This window comes from Oryctolagus cuniculus, chromosome 5 (assembly GCF_051225735.1).
Source record: "Oryctolagus cuniculus isolate XC-2025 breed Fujian yellow rabbit chromosome 5, ASM5122573v1, whole genome shotgun sequence".
Taxonomy (NCBI): Eukaryota; Metazoa; Chordata; class Mammalia; order Lagomorpha; family Leporidae; genus Oryctolagus; species Oryctolagus cuniculus.
Genome location: NC_142871.1, coordinates 148303587 through 148327447, shown reverse-complemented (window position 1 = coordinate 148327447; position 23861 = coordinate 148303587). Strand labels below are relative to the sequence as shown.

The 23861-nt window shown below is 42.6% G+C and overlaps 1 protein-coding gene across 11 annotated transcripts in view; it reads right to left on the bottom strand.

Moving 5' to 3' along the window:
• The window catches only part of CDKAL1 (CDKAL1 threonylcarbamoyladenosine tRNA methylthiotransferase), a 731906-nt gene that overhangs the window by 393651 nt on the left and 314394 nt on the right, over positions 1-23861 (bottom strand). For all 11 annotated transcript variants that reach the window (XM_008262511.5, XM_002714231.6, XM_089333341.1 and 8 more), the window contains one exon: positions 3611-3714. In XM_008262511.5, the coding sequence (XP_008260733.1) occupies positions 3611-3714 (104 nt within the window). The remainder of the gene's footprint in view (positions 1-3610; positions 3715-23861) is intronic.

Genomic DNA, 23861 nt, shown 5'->3' with positions numbered 1-23861 from the left:
CCCCAAAGAAGCTGCTGACTCCTGGCTCTGGATTGGCGCAGCTCTGGCCATTGCAGCAATCTGGGGAGTGAACCAGAGGATGGAAGACCTGTCTCCTTCTCTCTCTCTCTGCCTCTGCCTCTCTGTAGCTTTGCCTTCAAATAAATAAATAAATCTTTAAAAAAAAAAAAAAGAATTCTACGAATTCAATGTATTTAAAATATGAGCTTCCAGGTTGATATTCCCTATGGTGGAAACAGGTTGTAAGGTCATCTTTAGCATGAATCTGCATTTCTCAAATTTACAAAATAAAATGTAGCTGTCCTACTAAAAGGTTTCTATCACAGAGAAATTTTTCATAAAACATGTATTTTAGAAGCAAACAAAACCTATCCTGATTATCATCATTAAGCATGTTCTAATATTCTCACCCAAAGCGAGACGTCTGGATTTAATTTAAATTCCTTCAGTTTAAGTAACATGTGTTCTTCACAATACTGACATGGCCAAATATGTCACAGGTTATCTCAAATTCATACACAAACAACAGAAGATGTTACAGTGGTGAGAAAACCCAGGCTTGCAGAGATGAGACACCCTGTTCTGATCATGCAGCCGGCAGGCAACAGAGCACTGCTTCCGATCCAAATGCCACCTATAGCAAAGAACACCAAATACTTAACCACTTAGCGTTTTCCTGAGCACACTGACTCAACCAGCAAGCTGTGACCTCAATCCTTTAGTAACAGAATCACGAATCAATCAAGTGAGCTCACCAGTCCCAAAACCGGGCTTCAGTTTCAACTCTGATACACAGACAACAAAGCCTCCAGAAACACTACACACCAGAAACACTCCTGATGGGGAACAAAAACACAAATATATATATGCTGCTGCTGACAGTCACCCTCTAACACTTCTTCCATAGACAGCCACTCCATTTCTGCTAATTCTTCTTTGAGTCACTCAGCTCAAATCACTCAGCCCAACGCCCTTGGATATGACAACATTAACTAATAACAAAAGATCTACAGAAGCTACTCTCTGCACCTCTTGCTCAGAGGGCATTTCTAGAGAAACGTGAGTTACATTGACTGTCTTTGGGAAAATCCTGTAATCGGTTTATAAAAACCATGTTTCTGTCTTCTCTCTCATATAAAGCCATGAAGCAACAACAACCAAATGTTAGCATCATCAGGTAAGTTCAGACATGAAGGTGTGAAGAAAACACTTCTACTGCCTACTTGTGATTTATAGCTTTATTTTTCAAATAAATTTTCAAGTAAAATTAAACAGGAGATATTTTAAAGTTAAATGAAGTTTTACTTAGAAAGCATAGGTAAGAGGCAGGTCTTTGCAATTAATACTCCATGTGGGGAATGGGGGTAGCATTGTGGTGTAGTGGTTAAAGCTGCTGCCTGCAATGCTGGCACCCCATATGGACACTGATTCCAGTCCTGCCTGTTCTACTTCAAATCCAGGTCCCTGCAAATGTGCTGGGAAAGCATCAAAAGACGGTCCAAGTGCTAGGGCCTCTGCCACCCACATGGGAGACCTGGAGGAAGCACCAGGCTACTGGCTTCGGCCTCACCCAGCCCCGGTCAATGCAGCCATCTAGGGAGTGACCCAGTGGATAGAAGATTCTCTCTCTGTCTCTGCCCTCCCCCCACCGCCCCAACTCTGGCTTTCAAAGAAAATAAATAAATAAATAAATAAATAAATCTTAGGGGGAAAAAAAAGACTCCGTTTATGACAACCAAATCCCATATCCTATATTAAAGTGACTGTTTTGAGTCTGTGCTCCTCCACTTACATTCTAGCTTCTTGCTAATGCACACCCTGGGAGGCAGTGGCAATGGTTCAAGTATCTGGATCCCTGCCATCCCCTTGGGACACACAGATTGGGTTCAGGGGTTCTGGCTTTGGCTAGGTCTAGCCCTACCTGCTGTGGGCAATTGAGGAGTAAAATCAAGAGATGGAAGATCACTCTCTGTTTCTCTGCCTTTCAAATAAAATGAAAATAAAAAAAAATTTAAAAATGCATAATTGAAAAAATAATTTGCGTGTCTTCTAATTTGCTGTACGTAGTATACACACACACACACACACACACACACACATTTTATATTCCCATTATCCAACAGATAGAGAAGTCAAGCACCAATTAAGAATGGCAGTAAGGACCAGCGCCATGGCTCACTTGGTTAATCCTCCGCATCATGTATGGGCCAGGTTCTAGTCCTAGTTCCTCCTCTTCCAGTCCAGCTCTCTGCTGTGGCCCGGGAAGGCAATGGAGGATGGCCCAAGTCCTTGGGCCCTGCACCTGCAGGGGAGACCTGGAGGAAGCACCTGGCTTCTGGCTTCGGATCGGCGCAGCGCCCGCTGTAGCGGCCATTTAGGGGGTGAACCAACGGAAGGAAGACCTTTCTCTCCCTCTCTCTCACTGTCTAACTCTATAAAAAAAAAAAAAAAAAGAAAGAGAGAGAGAGAATAGTAGCAAAGACAGCAGGTTTTCAAAAAACAGTATGTTGCTGTGCAAATCTGTGCCCCTTTGGAAAACACTTAACGTAATTATCTTCTAGGAAAGACAGCCATCCAGGCTTTTCCTCAGATGAAACAGAAGCCTTGCTCTAAAAAGAAAACAATGACAAGAGTCAGTGAGTTTCCTTTGCTTCTCTTTCAACCCTAGTAGAATGTAAATGGAAGACAGAACTGAACTAAGAATATAAAAGAAAAATATTGTTGAGAGGCATCCATAAATCAACGAAAGGTATGCTTCTTTCTATTAAAAGGAACGTTCCAAATTCATATTGATAAAAGCTTTAGGCAGACTAAATGTGTTTGGAATTTATACTCTCTGAGATTCAGGGTCTGACCTACTAAAAATAGCACTCCAAGAGGCCCGCGGAGAGGAAAAGTGCACTGCCAATAGCTGTGAACCCACAAGATGATGACACAACAGATTATCTCATGTTGGGTGTAAAAACACACCACTGTTGTATGCACAGATGATAAACAGAGAAAAAAGGAAGTCCACGTCAACACAAGTGTGACTCACATGTAAGATAACGCTCACAATGTAAGAGACACCCAGACGATCAGTTTCCAGCAAGTGACGACTCAGGAGCTGGCCACCCCTCACAGAGCGCATTCTCATGAGCACTCCCACCAGGACCACTCTGGGCCTCCTTCAGAGGCGGCCTCCCCTGTTGCTGAAGGGAAATCTACCTTCTCCATCAAGATCCCTGGAAACCCCCATCTGCTTCACTTCCTAGTGGTCAAAAACTGACCAAGGAGAAAGAGTGATCTGAGTACCGACTCAGCTCACAGAAATGTTAACAATTATCAAAGGCTCATAGGTTTTCCTTTACATATTTTTTTCCTTTTCCATGGAGTCCAGAGATGGGTGGTGAAGTTTGAAATATGTCACTTACGAGATAAGAAAATGCAAGAGCAGTAAACGAAGAATAATTGATATCAATAAAATTTGAGTGGTTAAATCAATAACATCTTCTTGTAGGCAAGCTGAAATATTTGTAAATTCCTCAGAACTCTAAAGGCATCTAAAGTGAAGTATTACTTATAATTTATTAAAAAGATCAATTTCACACATAATTTGAGGAATTCTTACCTTGAAAAGACTGTTTGGCTCTATCTACAAGTTCATCAATCGGATAACTGGCCAAATTTCCTCTGGCATGTTTAGTTTTGCAGTAGGTACAAGCGTTGAGACACCTGTTGAAGTGAGAGCAATAAATAAGGATCAGGATTACAGAGCGCGTGTATTTAACAAAGGGAGATCCCCAGACATGCTTGGTAGTGCTATTAGTAACATTTGCTTAATTTGTATGATACATACAAAAAATAAATATCTACCATGTCTCATATTTACTTTATTTCCACTAACCCCAGAAATCTATTGTTGTTTCAAACTTCCACTATTCAGGCTGTACAAATCACATGTTATCTTCAGGACACATGTCCAAAAGGAACCAAGTTTATAAAGGCTTTTAATGACTAATCTGAAGAAACTCAAATCTCACATTATTGTTTTTTGATTTTTTTTTTTGTAAACCACTGACATTTCTTTGGCCCCCTAAAGCTAGAAAATTGCAGTACCGCTTTTCTGTATATCAAACTCGGACATGATGAAACAGACTTCTTTAACTTAAAACTAATGATGTGAGAATAAACAGGCCACATGGCATTCTCACAGGAAAACACACCCTTAGAAATTTTCTGAAATGATTTTTCACTCTTTCAGATCTGAAAAAAGCAGTTTGTTTGTTTGTTTGACAGGCAGAGTGGACAGTGAGAGAGAGAGAGAGACAGAGAGAGAGAGAGAGAGAGAGGTCTTCCTTTTCCATTGATTCACCCCGCAATGGCCGCTGCGGCCAGCGCACCGCGCTGATCCGAAGTCAGGAGCCAGGTGCTTCCTCCTGGTCTCCCATGCAGGTGCAGGGCCCAAGGACTTGGGCCATCCTCACTGTACTCCTGGGCCACAGCAGAGAGCTGGACTGGAAGAGGAGCAACCGGGACAGAATCTGGTGCCCCGACCGGGACTAGAACCTGGGGTGCCAGCGCTGCAGGCAGAGGATTAGCCTATTGAGCTGCGGCACCGGCCAAAAAAAGAAGTATTAAAACACATCCAGTGAGTGTGTTCTGGGATTCTATTAATCAAATTAAAGAAGTAGAATGACAGCATTAGCTTTAAAAAATTTAAAAAAAGAGGTCTTTCCCAATAGGTTTTAGACACAATAAGAATTATCTTTTCAAAACTGAAATGTGCTAGAGTCTACTATTATAATAATTGTTATTATAATTTTAAATATAATTTAAATAAATTTCATACAATAAAATAAGAGTCCTATGCCCAAAATATAAGTCACAACAACACTGAACACAACAAATAGGAAGATCTCAAAAGTGATTCAATTGCTATACTGGGTAGCAAGGTTTTTAAAATACAATTCAATATTCAAATGAGTGTTTGAAAATTTCACACCAAGAAAAAGTGAACCTTCAATCACTGAACCTGAACAACGTGAGATTTTGTTAATACATGACTTTAAAGTATATACAATCAGTGTATGCAACAGTCAAATGTGCAATGCTTAGTTTTTGATCATTTTCTCGTGGAACCCGCAAGTCAAGTAATACATTCATTGTGAAATCGTGTGTCACTGTTTTAACCAACAACATGATCTTAAATTGCTAACTCTTCCACCTAAGCAATTTATATTGTTTTAATAAATATAAACTGCGGCCTTGGTCACATGAATAGAGTTCTTAAGCTTTCTCTTTACAATCCCATCCTGTTTGCAACAAGGGGACAGAAAAAACTCTTCAGTTGTTCTGTCCTTAGGAGGGAAACTCACTTTTATTCAGACCAGACTGAATATCATACTCTGTGACACATGTACACGTGTTTTACCTACATTAATGATCTCATTTGACCCTTCCAGAGTTAGGTTACTACTTACATTTTTTTTTTTTAAGGGAAAGGGTTTATTGACAGGGGAAATCTGACAGGCGGGAGGAAAGGGGCAAATTAGAGAGAAAGAGGGGGCAGTCGAGAGAAAGATGAAGAGAGAGAGCATGTCGGAGCCAGCACTGTGGCGTAGCTGGTAAAGCTGCTGCCTGCAGTGCCATCATCCCATATGGGTGCTGGTTCGAGTCCCAACTGCTTCGCTTCTGATCCAGCTCTCTGCTATGCCCTGGGAAAGCAGTAGAAGATGGCCCAAGTCCTTAGGCCACTGCATCCATGTGGGAGACCCAGCAGAAGCTCCTGGCTTCTGGCTTTGGATCGGCGCAGCTCCGGCTGTTGTGGTCAACTGGGGAGTAAACCAATGGACGGAAGACCTATCTCTCTCTCTCTGCCTTTCCTTCTCTCTGTGTGTAACTGACTTCCAAATAAATTAATTAAAAAAACGGGGGGGGAGGGGCACTGTGGCACAGCGGGTAGGGCCACTGCCTGCAGTGCCGGCATCCCATATGGGTACTGGCTCAAGTCTGGCTGCTCCACTTCCAATCCAGCTCTCTGCTATGGCCTAGGAAAGCAGTAAAAGATGGTCCAAGTCCTTGAGCCCCTGCACCCATAGGGGAGATCTGGAAGAAACTCCTGGCTCCTGGCTTCGGATCGGTGCAGCTCTGGCCGTTGTGGCCATCTGGGGAGTTAACAGGCAGATGGAAGATGCTCGCTCTCTCTCTCTCTCTCTCTCTCTCTCCCTCTCTCCCTCTGTGCCTCTGCCTCTCTGTAACTCTGCCTTTCAAATAAAATAAATAAAATAAAATCTTAAAAAAAAAAAAAAGAGAGAGAGCACATGTTGGGGAAACAGGTCCTGTTAGATCTTTGCCGGGGGTAGGGAAGTGGGACCAATGCATCCCACTGGGGTGGGGTTGGAGCTGAAGCCTGTGGTAGGGCCATTTGGTCACCTTGCTTCTTGCAATGGCAGTGAAAGCTAGAGCAGAGGATGGTGTCCAGGGTATACACTGTGCCATAGATAAGACTGCACCATTTTACTAACATTCCCCACTACTGCCTACATCTTACAGACAACAATCTACCTCCAAAAACTGCTCAAGGCCACGTAATAGCTGAGACTTAAATCCAGGCTTGTCAAAATTTCAAACTCCATGGTGTTTCCATTCCGAACCACCTCCCAGGGTAAATGTGTGTCAGACTTCCTAGCTATATATCAAAGCAAATAGTAAGACAGGAAATCATTCAGCACAAGATACAAAGCTACAGACGGTGCACATTCCAAGATGTGGCCGGTACTTGTCCTGTGTATGAAGCTGCGTATGTGAACTGTGCTTTTCTCTCTTTCATTCTTTGGATGTCTCAGAACAAAAGATCTTTTAAGGTTGACTGGTGAAAGCCAAAACCAAAATGGGATACCTGCTGAAACGGAAGGGAGACAGAAACTCCTGAAGGACCCAGGCTGCTGTGAGGCAGAGATAAAGCCTGCACACCACACCTCCTGATCTCAGTAACCTGGCCACAGGCCGAGAAAGACCTGAAACCTCCGGAGCACAGGGGGGTTAAGTACTTCATTGCACAGTAACACCCTGGGAGTCTTAAAAGGCAACTACGGCAGAATATCAGTTTTTAAATTGTTATTTATTTAAGTTTTATTTGAAAGGCAGAGTGAAAAGAGATAGAGGGAGAGGTATCTCCCATCCCCAAATGCCCACAAATAGCCAGGGCTGAACCAGGTCAAAGCCAGGAGCCTGGAACTCAGCTCAGGTCTCTCACACGGATGGCAGGCAGCCACGTATTTGAGACACCACCCTCCACCTTCCAGAGTGCAGTTTAGCAGGGAGTGGGAATGGAAGTGGAGGGCCAGGACTCCAACCAGGCTCTTGCCTATGGGATATGGGCATCCCAAGTGGCAATTTCTATACCAAATGCCTGCCCCAATTCTTATTTATTTTCTATTAACTGATAGAGTATCGCAAAACTTCAAATATTACAAAATAACATGCCCCTAAGAGCAGCTGAACCTTGGGAAAACCCTATTGTGATCAAGCCACTTCTATATTGAAGCCTAACCAAGCAAAGAAAAAAATAAAATCCCATGAAACAAAAAGTTAACACAAGGTAGACTATTCCAGACCTGACTGCTAAATATAGCCTCCTGTGAGTCTTCACCTTGGTTTTGAAAGTTTTTCTAGAAAAGTACGAAGCTTCTGATCTTTCAAAACATTACAGAAGATATTCGTATCATCAGAATCTGACTAGAACTTCAAGTGATAATATAATATCTGTTTGCTAAGGTTAAAATCCTGGACAAACAAAGAATAATGGCATACTAGGAAAACTTGCAGGGTATAGTCCCAAAACCCTAAATTTTTAAAGTTTTCTGTGGACAGAACTTCTCCCACCTAAAAGGAATCCCTTCCCTTAATTACAGACCCAATCTTCTGTCCTAACTCCAACTTCTTACTAGTAATTAGCACCACTGTCTTGCGCTGTGCCCACTCCGGAGTCTCTCTCCTTTTGCATTGTACCATTCATCCTAAATTAAAACAATTATATCTATATTTTCTCGTCTTTTCTCACCATTAGCTACGTGCTATTCAAAAAGTTGTTCCAGTACATTTTAACTCCCTACATGTTTTTCATTCCTTTTTCCTGCAAGCTGATCTTTATCACAATCAACCAAGAATCCTTCTAACAATCATCACAAACTTTAAAATCACAGTGAGGGGGAGGAGTGGCTAATAATAGGAAAAGATGCTTGCCAAACAATCAATTATGCACTTTTACATTAACTGTTTCATCTATCCTCATAAGAAGCTTGATATAAATATTATTATCCCTCCCTTTCATGGAGAAAATTGGGGCTTAAAAAGATTAGTGTAACTTGCCCAAAATTACACTAACAGCAAAGTCAAAGACACAACCAATATTATCTGAAATTCCTTTATCACTGATTATACACTTAAGAAACACTTACTTGATCAAAGAATACACGATCGAGTGCTTGATACTCTTGCTATATAATTTACTTAGGGAACAGGTGTATATCTTACTCATTTTGCTATCTGCTGTAGCATTTAACACAGCACCCTGTATGCTATTAGAATACCCAAAGCTATTAGTGATGTCACGATGGACCAGACGTTTTGGCTACACATCTAGAAGGTCTGTTGAGCAGAAAGGTATTCAGTAAAATACAAGGTAGGGAAAGGGAGCCAGGAATGTAGAAGGTTTGCAGCCGGAACAGGGATCTTGCCAGACAAAAGCACTAAGACTGTTGTCTTAGAATTCAGGAAGCTGGCAACAGGAAACTAAAGCTTAGAGACCACAACTGCACGATCAGGAGCCCGAGACAGTATATAAACACATGACAACTGTATACCATGCCAGAGAGACAGCCAACAACAGAAATCAAAGGGGACGAGTAGCCGTCAAATGCCATCTATTTTCAATGTTAATTATTTTTAAAACTGTCATCAGTAGTTTGCAGGCCTTGGTATGTCAAAGACCAAGATATTTAAAAGACACACACACACACACACACACACACACACACACAAATAGGCACAACCATTCAGTACCAATTTCTTATTTTGCTAACTGGTGATATTAAAAAAAAAAAAAACTACCTGGTGTTAGCATTATTTTCATAAGTAGTTTACTTTCACATCAAAATACGAGGAGTGTCATCATAAAGGCTCAACATATACATATATTCATGAAAAACTCACCATACCATCCTTATTTATCTTATTTCACCAGAAACCAGCAAAAATCCATCAAAGTCGGCAGAAACAATTGCTACAGATGATCTTTTAACATCTACCCAAGTTACTTCTTTTTTACATTTCTTTATAATCTTCATAACTGAAGGGGTACAGAAGAAACAACAAGACAGTGGTTTTCTCTAACAGAATATGAACCAGGATCAGTTAATGTATCAAGTAATGGAGACATAAGCAGACGTGATGATTCTAGCTGGATTTTCAGCATCCTATTTGTAGCTAGAAGTCTGCTCCCTGGGAGTCCCACACATATAACAGCAACACCTGGAAATAATCCAGGAAAAGGTGCAGATTTCAAGTTCCAAGTGCAATTTCTACTTCTACTAAACGAATGTCGCTTTCCCACCATGATAATTAAGTGAAGAACTGCAATCACATCACTGTAAACTGAGGACATCTATACTATAGATTGGAAAGCTAAAAGAGCACTAGCAAGTATGCTTTTAAAAATAATATATAAGCCAGGCACAGAAAGACAAATACTGCACGTTCTCCCTGATATGTGGGTGCCAAAATTTAAATTGAAAAAAAAAAAAAAAAAGAAATGCCTGTGTATATTGTTGCATAGTTTTGTCAATCTTTTATGTCTGTTTCAAACCAATGGTTAAGAATGCTATAGAACCATAGTTTTAATGGTCTGTGATTACTTAAAAATTTACTGTATATGGGTGAAATGGTCAAATTTCCTAATTATTATTGTTTACAGCTCTTGCTTATAGTCCCACTAAACTAAGGTCTTTTTGCTTTCTACTTGTAAAACTTATTATTAGGTTAAGCATTAAGCCTTTGACTTTTAATGTAATTTAAAAAGTTATCTCAAAAACGAGAAGAGGAAGGAAGAGGAAGAAAGAGAGAGAGAGACAGAGACAGAGAGAGAGATGGTGGAATAGGGAGGGTGCTTACTGCTCTAGCCTAAGGAAAGATAGTTTGAAAACAGTGGAGAGACTGTAATCTCAGGGAACAGTTAGGGGAAAAACAGCAGAGGAAACTCCACACAAATTAGAGGGACACCGTGGATCTGTGAGGAGCGTGTGGACACGTCCAACTCTGGATCCCAGCAGCCAAGGACCGCAGCATCAGCTTTGCAGAGTGAGGTGAGACCAGACTGCAGCAGCCCAAGTCATTGGCGATAAAGCTGTGGGAAGAGCCTGGCGTGAGTCCGGGTTAGAACCCTGTGGGGGACAGTGTACCTAACAACTGAGAGGAAAAAAATAATAAGTGGGGGCACACTTCTCTCTCTCCAATGACCCACCACCCATTGTTAGTAAAATGGTGCCATCTTCCTAAGCCCAGCCTAGCTTACTAGAAGTCAGGTAACCAAATAGCCCAATCACAAGTGTCAGCTCCACCCCTACCCTAATGGGATTTGCCACTCCCACTTCCTTACCTCTGCTAAGCTATATAAGAGCTATTCTCCCAGTACAGGCTAGGGAAGGAAGCCTGTCGGGCTTCCCCCACCCGACAATAAACCTTTTCCCTTATTCCAGTGTTCGGTGTGTTTTGTGGTGGCGTTTCCTTTCATTGGTGCCGTGACTCGGGTCCAGGTTTTCCCATCAACTTTGCTTTACCTGAGCAGTGTTGGGATTCTGGATTTCTGCCAACCACAAAACTCAACCCCAGACCTCCTTCTTCACCACCAAACGTTCTGCAATCTCCATCCACACACCGGACTTCCAAATCGTGAGAATTTTTCTACAGACAAACCCCTCTAGTCACAAGAGATGAGCAGCCCTTCTCCCAGTCTTGGTTGGGATCAGCTTCACAACCTCCCTCTCCTGAGTAGTGATCTCAGAAACTGCTTTGGGCCACTACGTTTTCTAGACCAACCAACTCAAAACAACTCCAACAGTTATAAGAGGTCACTAGGTCCATTGAGACCCCAGCTGATCTCATCTGAGGTCTCCAAGGCCAAATCACCTCACTAGCAGTGTTTAACAGGAGGTGATAATGGAACAAACCAAAGCCTTCACCAATCAGGCAGTCAACCAAATGATACTACTGGGATGTACTCGGCTCCCCACTCAGGACATCCACTACTTTAGACATCACCTCATGTCAGCAGGAAGCAGCTCTAGTAGATAGATCATCGTCACTCCACCCCTCCTGGACTTTTGGGCCAATGTAATCCCATATAACTTGCTTTATAAAAAACAAAAGGGGGGCATGTCAGTAAAATGATGCTGTCTTCCTAAGCCTAGCCTGGCTTACTAGAAGTCAGGTGACCAAATAGCCCAATCACAAGCGTCAGCTCCACACCCCGCAACCAGATTTGCGGCTCCCACTTCTTACCTCTGCAAAGCTATCTAAGACCTATTCTCCCAGTACAGGCTGCTGTTCTCTCGTGCACGGGGAGGAAACCTGTTGGGTTTCCCCACCCGACAATAAACCTTGTCCCTTATTCTGGTGTTTGGTGCATTTTGTGGTGGCCTTTCCTTTCACCCATGTCCTGTAACTAGCCGAAAGCAGGCATGCACCATTTTGGAAATATACAACAGCTACGCCAGCTCATGGCCATGCACCCAGCAACCAGCCAAGAGGAGAGGCCTAAGTCTGGCTGGGAGAACTGACAGGGGCCTGGGTGCTCATGACTGTGAGAGCCTTGTATGCTGGGACTGTGAAAACACTGTGTATGTGAGGGCACTGGCTGTGGTTGGATCTTCAGGCAGTCACTGTGGGTGGCTCCACACACTCAGGGCTCCCTGATTCCCTGGTGAGAGTCCTTGCTGCACGATCTGTGCTGAGGAATGCACGGATCCTTTGTGTGGTTCTTGTGGCAGAGTGGACGAATACTATACCAACTGGGGCTAGTCTCCAGGCACTGGTCTCCTTTGAGGCAAGGAGGTGAGCGTGAGACTAGGCCAATAGAGCTGAACAAACCTTCCCTCTGACTGGGGAAAAAAAAAAAAAAAAAAAAGAGGAGATTTACCACACCCAATTTGGGAATGACCTTGGACATGCCTGTCACCCTGCAGTACTGAACAGAGCTCCGCAGCCACACCCAGCTCATGCCTCAGGGTATTCACTGGAAAAGCAGACACTCCACTATCCACAGAGGCAAAGTACAACATAAAAGCCATCACAGGGAAAAAATATAAACCAATAAGTGTCTCCAAAAATGACTAAAAATAAATGCAGCCAGTCAAGAAATAAGAATAAGCTACAACAAGATGCCCCCAAAGGAACACAACAACCTTCAGTACTAGAATGTGAAAATGAAGATTTATGAAATGCCAGAAACGAATACAAAAAAACTGATCGTAGGGTTACTTAGAAGTAATCAGAAGCAAATCCATGAACTAATGAAAGCAGTAAATAACATGAAAGAAAATTCTACTCATGAAATTGAAATTTTAAAGAGAAATCAAAACAAAATATTGGAAATGAAGAATTCAATTAAAAACAAATAAAAAATGCAGTCGAAAGCCTTAACAACAGAATTAGTGAGGCAGAAGAAAGAATATCCGAGTTAGAAGACAAATCTCTGGAAATTCTACAGTCAGATTAAAAAAAAAAAAAAACTCAGAAAACTAAAAAACAGTGCTGGATATCTATGGGACACTACCGAACAACCCAAAATACCAGTATTAGGAGTTCCTGGAGGCGTGGAAAGAGATAATGGATTAGAAGGCCTACTTTTTAGTGAAGTAATTACAAAAAACTTCTTTAAATGGTAAAAAGAAGGGGACGTCCAAGTATAGGAAGCACACAGAACTCCTAACAGACATGACCAGCACAGATCTTCACCAGCACACATTGTATTCAAACTCTCTATAGTAAGACTAAAAGAAAAGATTCTAAAATATGTGCCAGAAAAATGCCAGATTACTCTCAGAGGATCTCCAATTAGACTCATAGATAACTTATCAGAAACCATACAGGCAAGGAGAGAATAGCGAGATATATCCCAAGTGTTAAGAGAAAAAAACTGTAAACCAAGAACTCTACACCCTGCAAAGTTCTCATTTATGAAGGTGAAATAAAGACCTTCCATAACAAATTGAAAGAATTTGTCACCACCCGTCCAGCCTAACAAATGATCTTTAAGGATCCACACACAGAGACATAGAAACACAGTCATCACTATAAAGGAAGGAAAAGGCAGAAAATCTCCCAGAAAAATATAAAACTCTAAAGTAAACAATACGAATATTTGTGGAAAAATGGCAGGGCCAAGTCGTTACTTATCAATAGTCACCTTGATTGTAAATGGCCTCAATGCTCCAGTTAAAAGACACAGACTAGCTGATTGCAAATACAAAACCAACAAAACCCATCTATTTGTTGCCTGTATCACCTATCACCTATCACCAACAAAGGTACACACAGACAAAAGTGAAAGGAAGGAAAAAGACATTCTATGCCAACAGAAATCAAAATAGAGCTGGTACAGGCATCCTAGTAATAGACAACATAAACTTTAACATAAAAACTGTTAAAAAAAAAGCCAAAGAAGGGCACTATGCAATGATTAAGGGATAAATTCAGCAGAAAGATGTAATATAATAAATATATACACACCTAATTACAGGGCACCTGGCTATTTAAAATAAATGTTAATGGATCTAAAGTGAGACACAGACTCAAATACAATAGTAATAGGGAACTTCAATGCTCCACTTTCAGCAATGACAGATCAATCAGAAACGGATCTAGTGGATATCTACAGAACTTTTCACCCCACATTTGCAGAATACACATTCTTCTCACCAGCATATGGAACTTTCTCTAGGACAGAACACAGGCAAGACCATAAAGCGAGTCTCAGCAAATTTAAAAATAAAAAATCAAAATCATACCATGCATATTCTCTGACCAAAATGGAATGAAGCCGAAAATCAACAACTCAGGAATCTCTAGAACATATGTAAACACATGGAGACTGAACAACATTCTCCTGAATGAACAGTGAGTCATAGAAGAGATCAAACGAGAAATCTAAAAAACTGTTGAGGAACTTTTTTTTCATACTATTTGTTGAACTCTTTACATAGTATAGAGTTAATTTTCTCTGTATAGCACTAATTGAAAATAGATCTTAGTAAAAAAATAAGAACGGAAATAGGAGAGGGAGGAGGAAGAAGGGTAGGCATGGAGGAGGGAGGGTGGGTATGCTGAGAAGAATCACTATGTTCCTAAAGTTGTATTTATGAAATGCATGAAGTTTGTATATCTTAAATAAAAGGTTTCTGGTGAAAAAAAAAACAGAAAAAATAAAGCAATTTTAGATACAAAAAAGAAAAGAAAAAGGAAAGGAAAGGAGAAAGGGAAAGAGAGGGAGAGAGGAAGGGAACATCACTGCATTCTTTTGTGTTAAAGTCAAATTTATTTGATGGTAATACTACAAAGAATATTTATTTCTTGTGAGTTAACAGTCTACATTCATCTGCTATCAAACTAAGCACAAATAAAGCTACACTTGAAAATATTCTAAAGGTTAACATGGGAGAAGTGATCTCTTCAAAGACTTAGCTAGGAGTTAACCTGAAGATCTAACTAAGCCACACACTAAATATACCAACCAAAAGTCTGAAGAGTGAGTCTAAAAGTAAAGGAGTTATCAGCGAGGGGAGCTATTGTTTTTGTTTCCTTAGGGGCTCTAGAAGCTGACGTCTACCGAGGTGAAATCTCACAGGAAACACTGGTTGAAGCTAGTTCCATAACGTCTAACAGGTACCATATTTTGGCGCCTGGGATAAAAGGTATTGTTCTAACACTGGTCAAAACATCCTGGGAAAAGTGGAAAAAAATCTTATATCCCAAGGATGTTGAAGCTAGAAAGTTAAATTCAGACAGATTTCTAACCTGTGTGGGAAAATAAATTGTTTGGGTCAAATATTGTGTGAGTAATTAAATAACAAAGAGACATGAGGTATTTAAATTGAATTGGAAAAGTAACTCCTGGGCATTTATGCAATTACCCATCATTTTAATTTCAACAAATTCTCTGAATTGGAGGACTGCAATTTTAATTCACATTATAATAATTTAAGTAAAATTCAACTGCCTGTCTCTGCCTTTCGGAGATTACTCCCTAAAGCAGGGCTAGGACAAAACATCACTTATGAGAGAGATGAAATGAGGGAAGTACTAAGCCCTTCTCTAGAATTAACTGATGTTCAAGGTGGCCGGCCCAACTTCTGTGGAAGAAAGTTTTGCCCACTGTGGTCTCAGGTGCAAAATAGTTCAGTTTATTTTCTTCCTCATACACATCACACCTTCTTCCTTTAACTGATTTCAAGAATCCCTATTGATTCAATAACAATCTTTCTTTCTTTATTGCGATTTGCAGAAGGAGTGATAAAAACTACCCCTACTGGGGCCAGCGCCGTGGTGTAGTGGGTAAAGCTGCTGCCTGCAGTGCCAGCATTCCATATGGGTGCCGACTGGACCCTGCTCCTTCACTTCCTACCCAGCTCTGCTATAACCTGAGAAAGCAATAGAAGATGGCTCAAGTGTCTGGGCCTCGGAACTCACATGGGAGAACAAGAAGCAGCTCCTGGCTCCAGCCATTGTGGCCATTTGGAGAGTGAACCAGCAGATGGACGACCTCTCTGTCTCTCTCTCTGTCTCTCACTCTCTCGCTATAACTCTGTCTTTCAAATAAATAATCTTTTAAAAAACTACCCATATTAAATATAGAATTCAATTGTTCATAAAGAACCATGCTGTTTTCAAAAACATTGAGAGATGGAAAAGGGAAAAAGACACCTCAAGTGGAGGAAATCTGCCAATTAAAGAACTCAAATGGGACACGAAAGAATATGAGGGAGTCCTCCTAGTGTTCCTAGGAAATGTGTATAATGAAAAATTATGGATGGATTTCAAGAATTTTTTGCACCAAAATACTCATACCTACTTGTTGTAGCATGTCTGAAGAGGATCTAGTCCGAGGCAGTAAGAAGGTTAAGAGGTCAGCTTTGAAAAGAGCCTTATCAGAACCTGAATTCCACTAAAACTGAGGAAAACAAACATTCAGTTTCTGCTGACACATGTTTGGAAGAATGGTGAAATCACTGATTTTTTACAAAAAGTTTATGCAGACAATACCCCCCAAAAAAATCAACAGTTTACAAACGGATAACTCATTTTAAGAAGGGATGAGAGGGTGCAGAAGATGAAGCCCACATAGGCAGACTATCCATGACAATTTGCTAGCAAAAAAATAATTTTGTTTGTGTCCTAACTGAAGAGAACTAAAAATAAATGCAGAGACAACAGTCAACACCATAGATATCTCAAGTCGTGCAGCTTACACAACCCTGACCAAAAAATTAAAGTGGAGCGCACTTTCTGATCAATGTGCACCACAAGTGTTATGCCCACATCAGCTGCAGAAAGGAATCGAGTTTTGAATGGACATTTTCAGCAAGTGTCATCAAAATCCTGAAGCACTTGAGAATTATAACCGGGCCGGCGCCGCGGCTCACTAGGCTAATCCTCCACCTAGCGACGCCAGCACACCAGGTTCTAGTCCAGGTCGGGGCGCCGGATTCTGGTTGCCCCTCTTCCAGGCCAGCTCTCTGCTGTGGCCAGGGAGTGCAGTGGAGGATGGCCCAAGTGCTTGGGCCCTGCACCCCATGGGAGACCAGGATAAGTACCTGGCTCCTGCCATCAGATCAGCGCGGTGCACCGGCCGCAGCACGGCGGCCATTGGAGGGTGAACCAACGGCAAAAGGAAGACCTTTCTCTCTCTCTCTCTCACTATCCACTCTGCCTGTCAAAAAAAAAAAAAAGAAAGAAAGAAAAGAAAAAGAAAAAGAATTATAACCGAAGATGCAACCTGGCTTTACCAATATGATCCTGAAGGCAAAGCACAGTCAAAGTGATAGCTACCAGGAGAGGTGGACGGGATGCAGTCAGGGCAAATGCAGACTGGTCAAGAGCAAAGGTCATGGCCAAGGATTTTTCAATACTCAAGGCCTTTTGCTTGTTGAACATCTGGAGGGCCAACGATAACACCAACTTACACGATGAGTTTTTTTTTTAAAAAGTCCATCAAAGCTTTACCAGAGCCATGTCCAAAAAGGCTTTAACAGCGAGTCCATTCCCACCATGTCAATGCTCGCGCTCATCCCTCCCATCAAACAAGGAACAGCTATGTGAGAGCTTTGATGGAAATCACAAGGCATACACCTACAGTCCTGATTTGGATCTGACTTCTACTTGTTTCCTGGTCTTAAAAAGTCTTTGAAGGGCACCCATTTCTGTTCCGTTAATGCTGTAAATGACTGCACTGACATGGTGAAATTCCCCCAATCTTAAGTTCCTTTCTTTTTTTTTTTAATTTTTGTTTTTAAGATTTATTTATTTGAAAGGCAGAGCTACAGAGAGGCAGAGGTAGAGAGAGAGAAAGAAAGAAGGGGAGGGGCCTTCCATCCACTGGTTCACTCCCTAGATGGCTACAACAGCCAGAGCTGCACCAATCCGAAGCCAGGAGCCAGGAGCTTCTTCCAGGTCTCCCACGTGAGTGCAGGGGCCCAAGTACTTGGGCCATCTTCTTCTGCTTTCCCAGGCCATAGCAGAGAGCTGGATCAGAAGTGGAGCAGCCGGGACTCGAACTGGTGCCCATATGGGATGCCAGCACTGTAAGCAGAGGCTTTACCCACTATGCCACAGTGCCGGCCCAAAACTTTCAGTTCTTTAGGGAAGGACTATACAGTTGGTCTCATCCTTTGCAGAAATGACTTTTTTAAATTTTTATTTACTTATTTTTTTGACAGGCAGAGTGGACAGTGAGAGAGAGAGAGACAGAGAGAAAGGTCTTCCTTTACCGTTGGTTCACCCCTCAATGGCCACTGCAGCCGGCGCACCGCACTGATCTGAAGGCAGGAGCCAGGTGCTTCTCCTTGTCTCCCATGCGGGTAAAGGGCCCAAGCACCTGGGCCATCCTCCACTGCACTCCCGGGCCACAGCAGAGAGCTGGACTAGAAGAGGAGCAACCGGGAAAGAATCTGGCGCCCCAACCAGGACTAGAACCTGGGGTGCCGGTGCCGCAGGCAGAGGATTAGCCAAGTGAGCCCCCACTGCTTTCCAAAGTGCATTAGCTGGCCGGACTTTTTTTTTTTCAAGGTTTGTTTATTTGGAATGCAGAGTTATAGAGAAGAGGGAGGGGGGAGGGAGGGAGGGAGGGAAGGAGGGAGGGAGGGAGGGAGGGAGAGAGAGAGAGAGAATATCTTGCATCTGCTGCTTCACTCTCCAAATGGCTGGGCCAGGTTGAAGCTAAGGACCAGGAGCTTCTTCCGGGTCTCCCACGTGGGTGCAGGGTCCTAATGGCTTGGGCCATCTTCCACTGCTTTCCCAGGCACACAAGTAGGGAGTTGGCTACGAAATGGAGCAGGGGCTGGTGCTGTGGCATAGCAGGTAAAGCTGCCACCTGCAGTGCTGGCATCCCATATGGGTGCTGGATTGAGTCCCCGCTGCTCCACTTCCAATCCAGTTCTCTGCTGTGTCCTGGGAAAGCAGTGAATGACGGCCCAAGTCCTTGGGCCCCTGTATCCACGTGAGAACCCTGGAGGAAGCTCCTGACTTTGGATCAGCATAGCTCCAGCTATTGTGGCCAATTGAGGATGAACCTGTGGACGGAAGACCTCTCTCTCTGTGTAACTCTTTCAAATAAATAAATAAATCTTTAAAAAAAAAAAAAAAAGAAATGGAGCAGCTGGTATTAGAATCAGCATTCATGTGGGATGCCAGCATCACAGGCAGTGGCTTAATCTGCTACACACAACGCGTGCCCCACAAAAATGTCTTAAACTTGATGGAGCATATATATGTAGAAAAACAAAATTTATATTTTTCACTTTTATTTCTTTATTTCACTTTCCCACAAACTTTTGGAAATCTTTTCATATTTTAGAGATAAACAATATGCAGTTGAGGACTTCCTTCCAAGAGATGCTAATATCCATATTCCTAAAATAGCTGTCCTGTGATGGGGAAAAGGGAGTAATAAGAAGGCAGAGTGATGGGGCAGGGGAGGGAGAGAGCTCTTCCATCTGCTGGTTCACTCCCATAATGGCTGCAGTGGCTGGGGCAGGGTCAGTTGAAGCCAGGAGCCAGGAACTCCATCTGGATCCCCAACGTGGATGGTAGGGGTCCAAGGACTTGGGCCATCATCCACTGCTTTCCAAAGTGCATTAGCAGGGAGAAGCATTGGAACAAGAGCAGCTAGGACTTTAACCAGTGCTCCAAATGGGATACGGGCATCACAAGCTGAGGCTTAACTCACTGAGAGACACAGTCTCCAACTCTGGCTTCTTAAGCATCTATTCCTTTTTAACAATTGGCTAGAACATTGAATTTGGCACAGAAGAGCTGAAGTTTAAACTGAGTTTCTATACATGACTACCATGGTATTGTTACTTCCCTCATACCCCACCACCACCAAAAAAAAGTTATTTCAGAGAGAGAGAGAGAGAGAGAAAGACAAAGAGAAAGCTCCCATCTGCCTGTTCAGTCCCCAAATGCCTGCAACAGCTGGAGCTGGGTCAAGTCAAAGCCAGGAACTAAGAACTTAGCCTGAATCTTTCAGATCGGTAGCAACTACCCAAGCCATTACCTGCTACCCCTCAAGGTGTGCATCAGTAGGAAGATGGAATTGGAAGCACAGCCGCAGCTAGTACCCAGGCAACCAATACACGACATGGGCATCCTAAGCATTGTCTCACTGGGCTAAACGCCCATCCTTCTGCCTTCTTTACAACAGTTTGGAGATGGAGGTTTGGAGTAGCTGAAATGTTGCTTGGGACACTTGCATCTAATACTGGAGTGCCTAGGTTTTCTTCCTGGATCTGCTAATGTACATCCCGGGAGCCAGCAGCGATGGATCAAGTACCTGGGTCCCTGTCACCCTTGTAGGAAACCCATATTGGGTTCTGGGCTTCTGGTTTCAGTTCAGTGCTGGCTGCTGCGGACATCTGGGAGGTGAATCAGCAGATGGAAGATCGATTTCTCTCTCTTTCAGATGAATAAAAATATATCAGTAAATATTAGAAAGAAAAGTTTTTAAAATATTCAAACATTGGGGCCAGTGCTGTGGCGCAGCTGGTTAACGCCCTGGCCTGAAGCACCAGCATCCCATATGGGTGCCGGTTTGAGACCCGGCTGCTCCACTTCCAATCCAGCTCTCTGCCATAGCCTGGGAAAGCAGTAGAAGATGGCCCAAGTCCTTGGACCCCCGCACCCGCATGGGAGACCCAGAAGCGGCTCCTGGCTCCTGGCTTCGGATCAGTACAGCTCCAGCCGTTGCGGCCAAATGTGGAGTGAACCATCAGATGGAAGACCTCTCTCTCTCTCTCTCTCTCTACCTCTCCTCTCTGTGTAACTCTTTCAAATAAATAAATAAATCTTAAAAAAAAAAAAAAAAGAGCCCACACATACTCAAGGCAAGAAAGGGCAAAATTTAAAAAAAAAAAATCAAACATTAAACCTTTAGTGACATGATGACTGCAGGTCAGCAAATCAGATAGCCTTTGTAACACCGTCATCAGTTTGATTTCCATCAAGGCCTTTATTTGCTCACTGCTAACTCTGCAGCTCTAGGTTAATGTTACTCTACAAGTACACTGCCATAACATGCAGGTGTGGGCTATACAGAACATACCCCATCAGTTTCTTTTTGTGTCTACATGGGAGGGAGTAAAAAGGAGGCATGACAGAGGGGAAACCCATGGGTATCTCTTCAGTAGGAAAAGCAAAGACAGAGAGGTGTTAACTCCAAGTATACAGAGCAGGGGTCTCAACCATCACATCTCACTTTGATGGGTAGTGATGGGCACAGCCTCCCCAAGAAGTATCCTGGGTACAGGCACGGGAAGCTCTAGTGTCAAGGAAGAAAAGAGAAGTTGAAAAGCAGTTAGAGGAGATAGACTAAGTAAGTGCCAGGTTTAGTGTTTGCCCTGACCTTCTACTAGTCTGCTGACAGGGGCTTGCCTTGCTTATTGCCATAAATACATATATATATATATACATATCTATATGATTTAATGAATAATTATATTTATAACAGATTTACTAAGGTGAAACTGACACACCACCAGCTGTTGACATTTAAAGTGTCCAACTGGGTAAACGTTGATTACGAACATATCTGTGCGAACACTGCCGCAATCAAGATAAGGAGCATTTCCATCAGCCCTAAAGGTCTGCATCTCTGTCAACCCTCCCTCCAGGTCCCTCTCAACTCAAGACCCAGGAACCTGCTGTTCTGTTCTTTCCTCCTCTATAAGCTAGTGTTCATGACAGATTAGTTTCTGAGAATTTTATGTAAGTAGAACGATAAAATACGTGCTCTTACTGTGGCTGGCTTCTTTGATCCATACAACAGACTGTACCATCAGTCAGTTCCTTGTTAGTTCTGAGTACCATTCCATGGGTTCCATGCTTTGCTAGCTGCCCTGTGTGAGGACACAGTAGCAGATGGTAACGGAAGCAGACGGAAAGGATGGACCAAAGAGAAGGGACATGTTTTTTTTTTAAAAATTTGCTTCCTGTCCTCATTAGTCTCACTGGATTCTAAGAGATTAACATCAGATCTCTTAACCAATGAGCTAATGCCTTGAATTCCATGATTATTCCAATTTTTTTTTAACAGCTGCTTCAACTTAAAGAAGCATAAGTGGCAGAGATATTAAGATTCTGGAAATGTGCTGCCTACTTCTTCTAATCTAGATAAAAATACACTTAGGCTGAGAGTAGAAAAGGGAGAAAATACATTGTTGGTACCGAATTCCTCTTCTTTTGTAACCCCCAAAAGCTACAAGACTGGTAATTTGGACTCCAGTAAGGGTTAAAATAAAAGCCAACTAAATAAAAAAAAAGGCAAGCTGTAGAAGCCAAGCTTGGGTTTGCGAAAACAGAGACTGGAAAAGTTACAGATTCCATAGATAGACTGAGCCCAGGAAGACATCTAACCCCCACCCCCACAGTTGTCCTTTTCCCAAGCACCTCCAGCTAAGCAAGCCCTTAGCTAACAAAGAAGACAATGCAGTTCATTGTGAATACTCAGCTGAGATGTAGCCTAAGGTAAGGGGCAAGCAGAGGCCAAGACAGGGTGGGCCTTCAAATTAAAGTCCTAAGGTACTGGTTGAGGTTTCTTGGCTCTAACAAAGTCCCAGGGAGGGACATGGTGACCCAGCACAGTCTATGGCTGTGGTTACTGGATGTGGAACTGACCATAAGCAAATAGCTTAGCCATCCACTTAGTTTTTAAGGCAGTTGATTGGCTGAAGAAACAACAAAAACTTGCTGAACATCCAAGTCCATGGTTCTGACATCAGATGCTCTGAGAGGTCTTGCAAAGCACAGATGGCCGGATCCCTTGTCATCCAGGTGATACTAACACTGCTGAGTCCAGGACCGCACACTGAGAACCCATGTTCTAAGGCAACCCGTGACGCCCCCTGGGCAACCTTGCATCAATTACAGGTTACTGAAAAACTGAATGTTATAGTTTCCAGACAGGTTCTTCCAAAAGGCTAACTCAGAGACAAAAAATCAGGTGCTGTTAAACACATTAAGAAATGTAAATGTAAATTTTCTGCCGATCCGAGGAGGAGTACTGAGCACTCCTGGATCATGAAAGAAATGCCCAGTGTGCGCTGTCTTCTATCTTCCTCCTTTGAAAGCGGGAATTGCTTTGCAGTCACCCTGCTCCTGCGCTGGAACTGTGAGCAGACACACTTGAGCTGCTCTTCAGGCATGGGCTACAAGACCAGGAAGTGCTCCATCAGACCTGAGAGAGGATTACATAACCCCAGGGATCCTGGTCTTGGAACCTGATGAGACTCACTGTTCACGTTCTGGGAGGCGGTGAGGATATTTCCTTTAACAGCAAGTTTTAATTAAGCATATGTATAGGTGCAAGGATATGGATGGACGTTTGGGAGGCAAAGAGGTGAGCTATAGTGAGTGTTGTTAGACTCTCCTACTTGGCCCTATTCTCTTTCCTAAAACTAAAATTAAGATTATATTGGCGAATCCACTCTTCTCCCACACAGCCCAGGAACCTCAAGGAAAGCTAACCCTAACACCAGCTCTAGAGGACAGCATGGTTCAGCAACGGGAAATCCCTTTCCTTTTTTCAATGAATGTTCAGTTCAGGAACTCAGGCACAAGCCAACTGGCACATAGCATTCTTGTGGAAACCAGAGTTAGTTCAGTAATGTGCATGGGACCAAATTTGTATCAGTGAAATGTCAAGGAATTCGAAGGAAAACACTGTTTTGCTCTCAAGACAGAGCCCTTTTGTTTTAGAGAGTGTGACAAGTTTGTACTCAGGACCATCCGACACGCAGACTAACAGCCAGGGGAGGTACAGTCAAGGAAATCCCAGACAGAGGCTATCAAGCCGCTGGATCACGGTATAGCTTTGAATTTGAAACTATGCAAGTTGTTGTACTTCATTACCATTAGGTTATCCATGATCTGCAGTTGAAACATGCATCTCAATAAACAGTACATCTACAAAAACCCACTAAGGGCTTCAAAGAACCAACTAAACAGTGTTTTCCACAATACTTATATATTAACCTGAACATTTTTCTTTCCACTTACAATCCTTCTAGATGCCAACTTTGAAAAATACCTTGTACTGAGTCACATGAGATTTATTA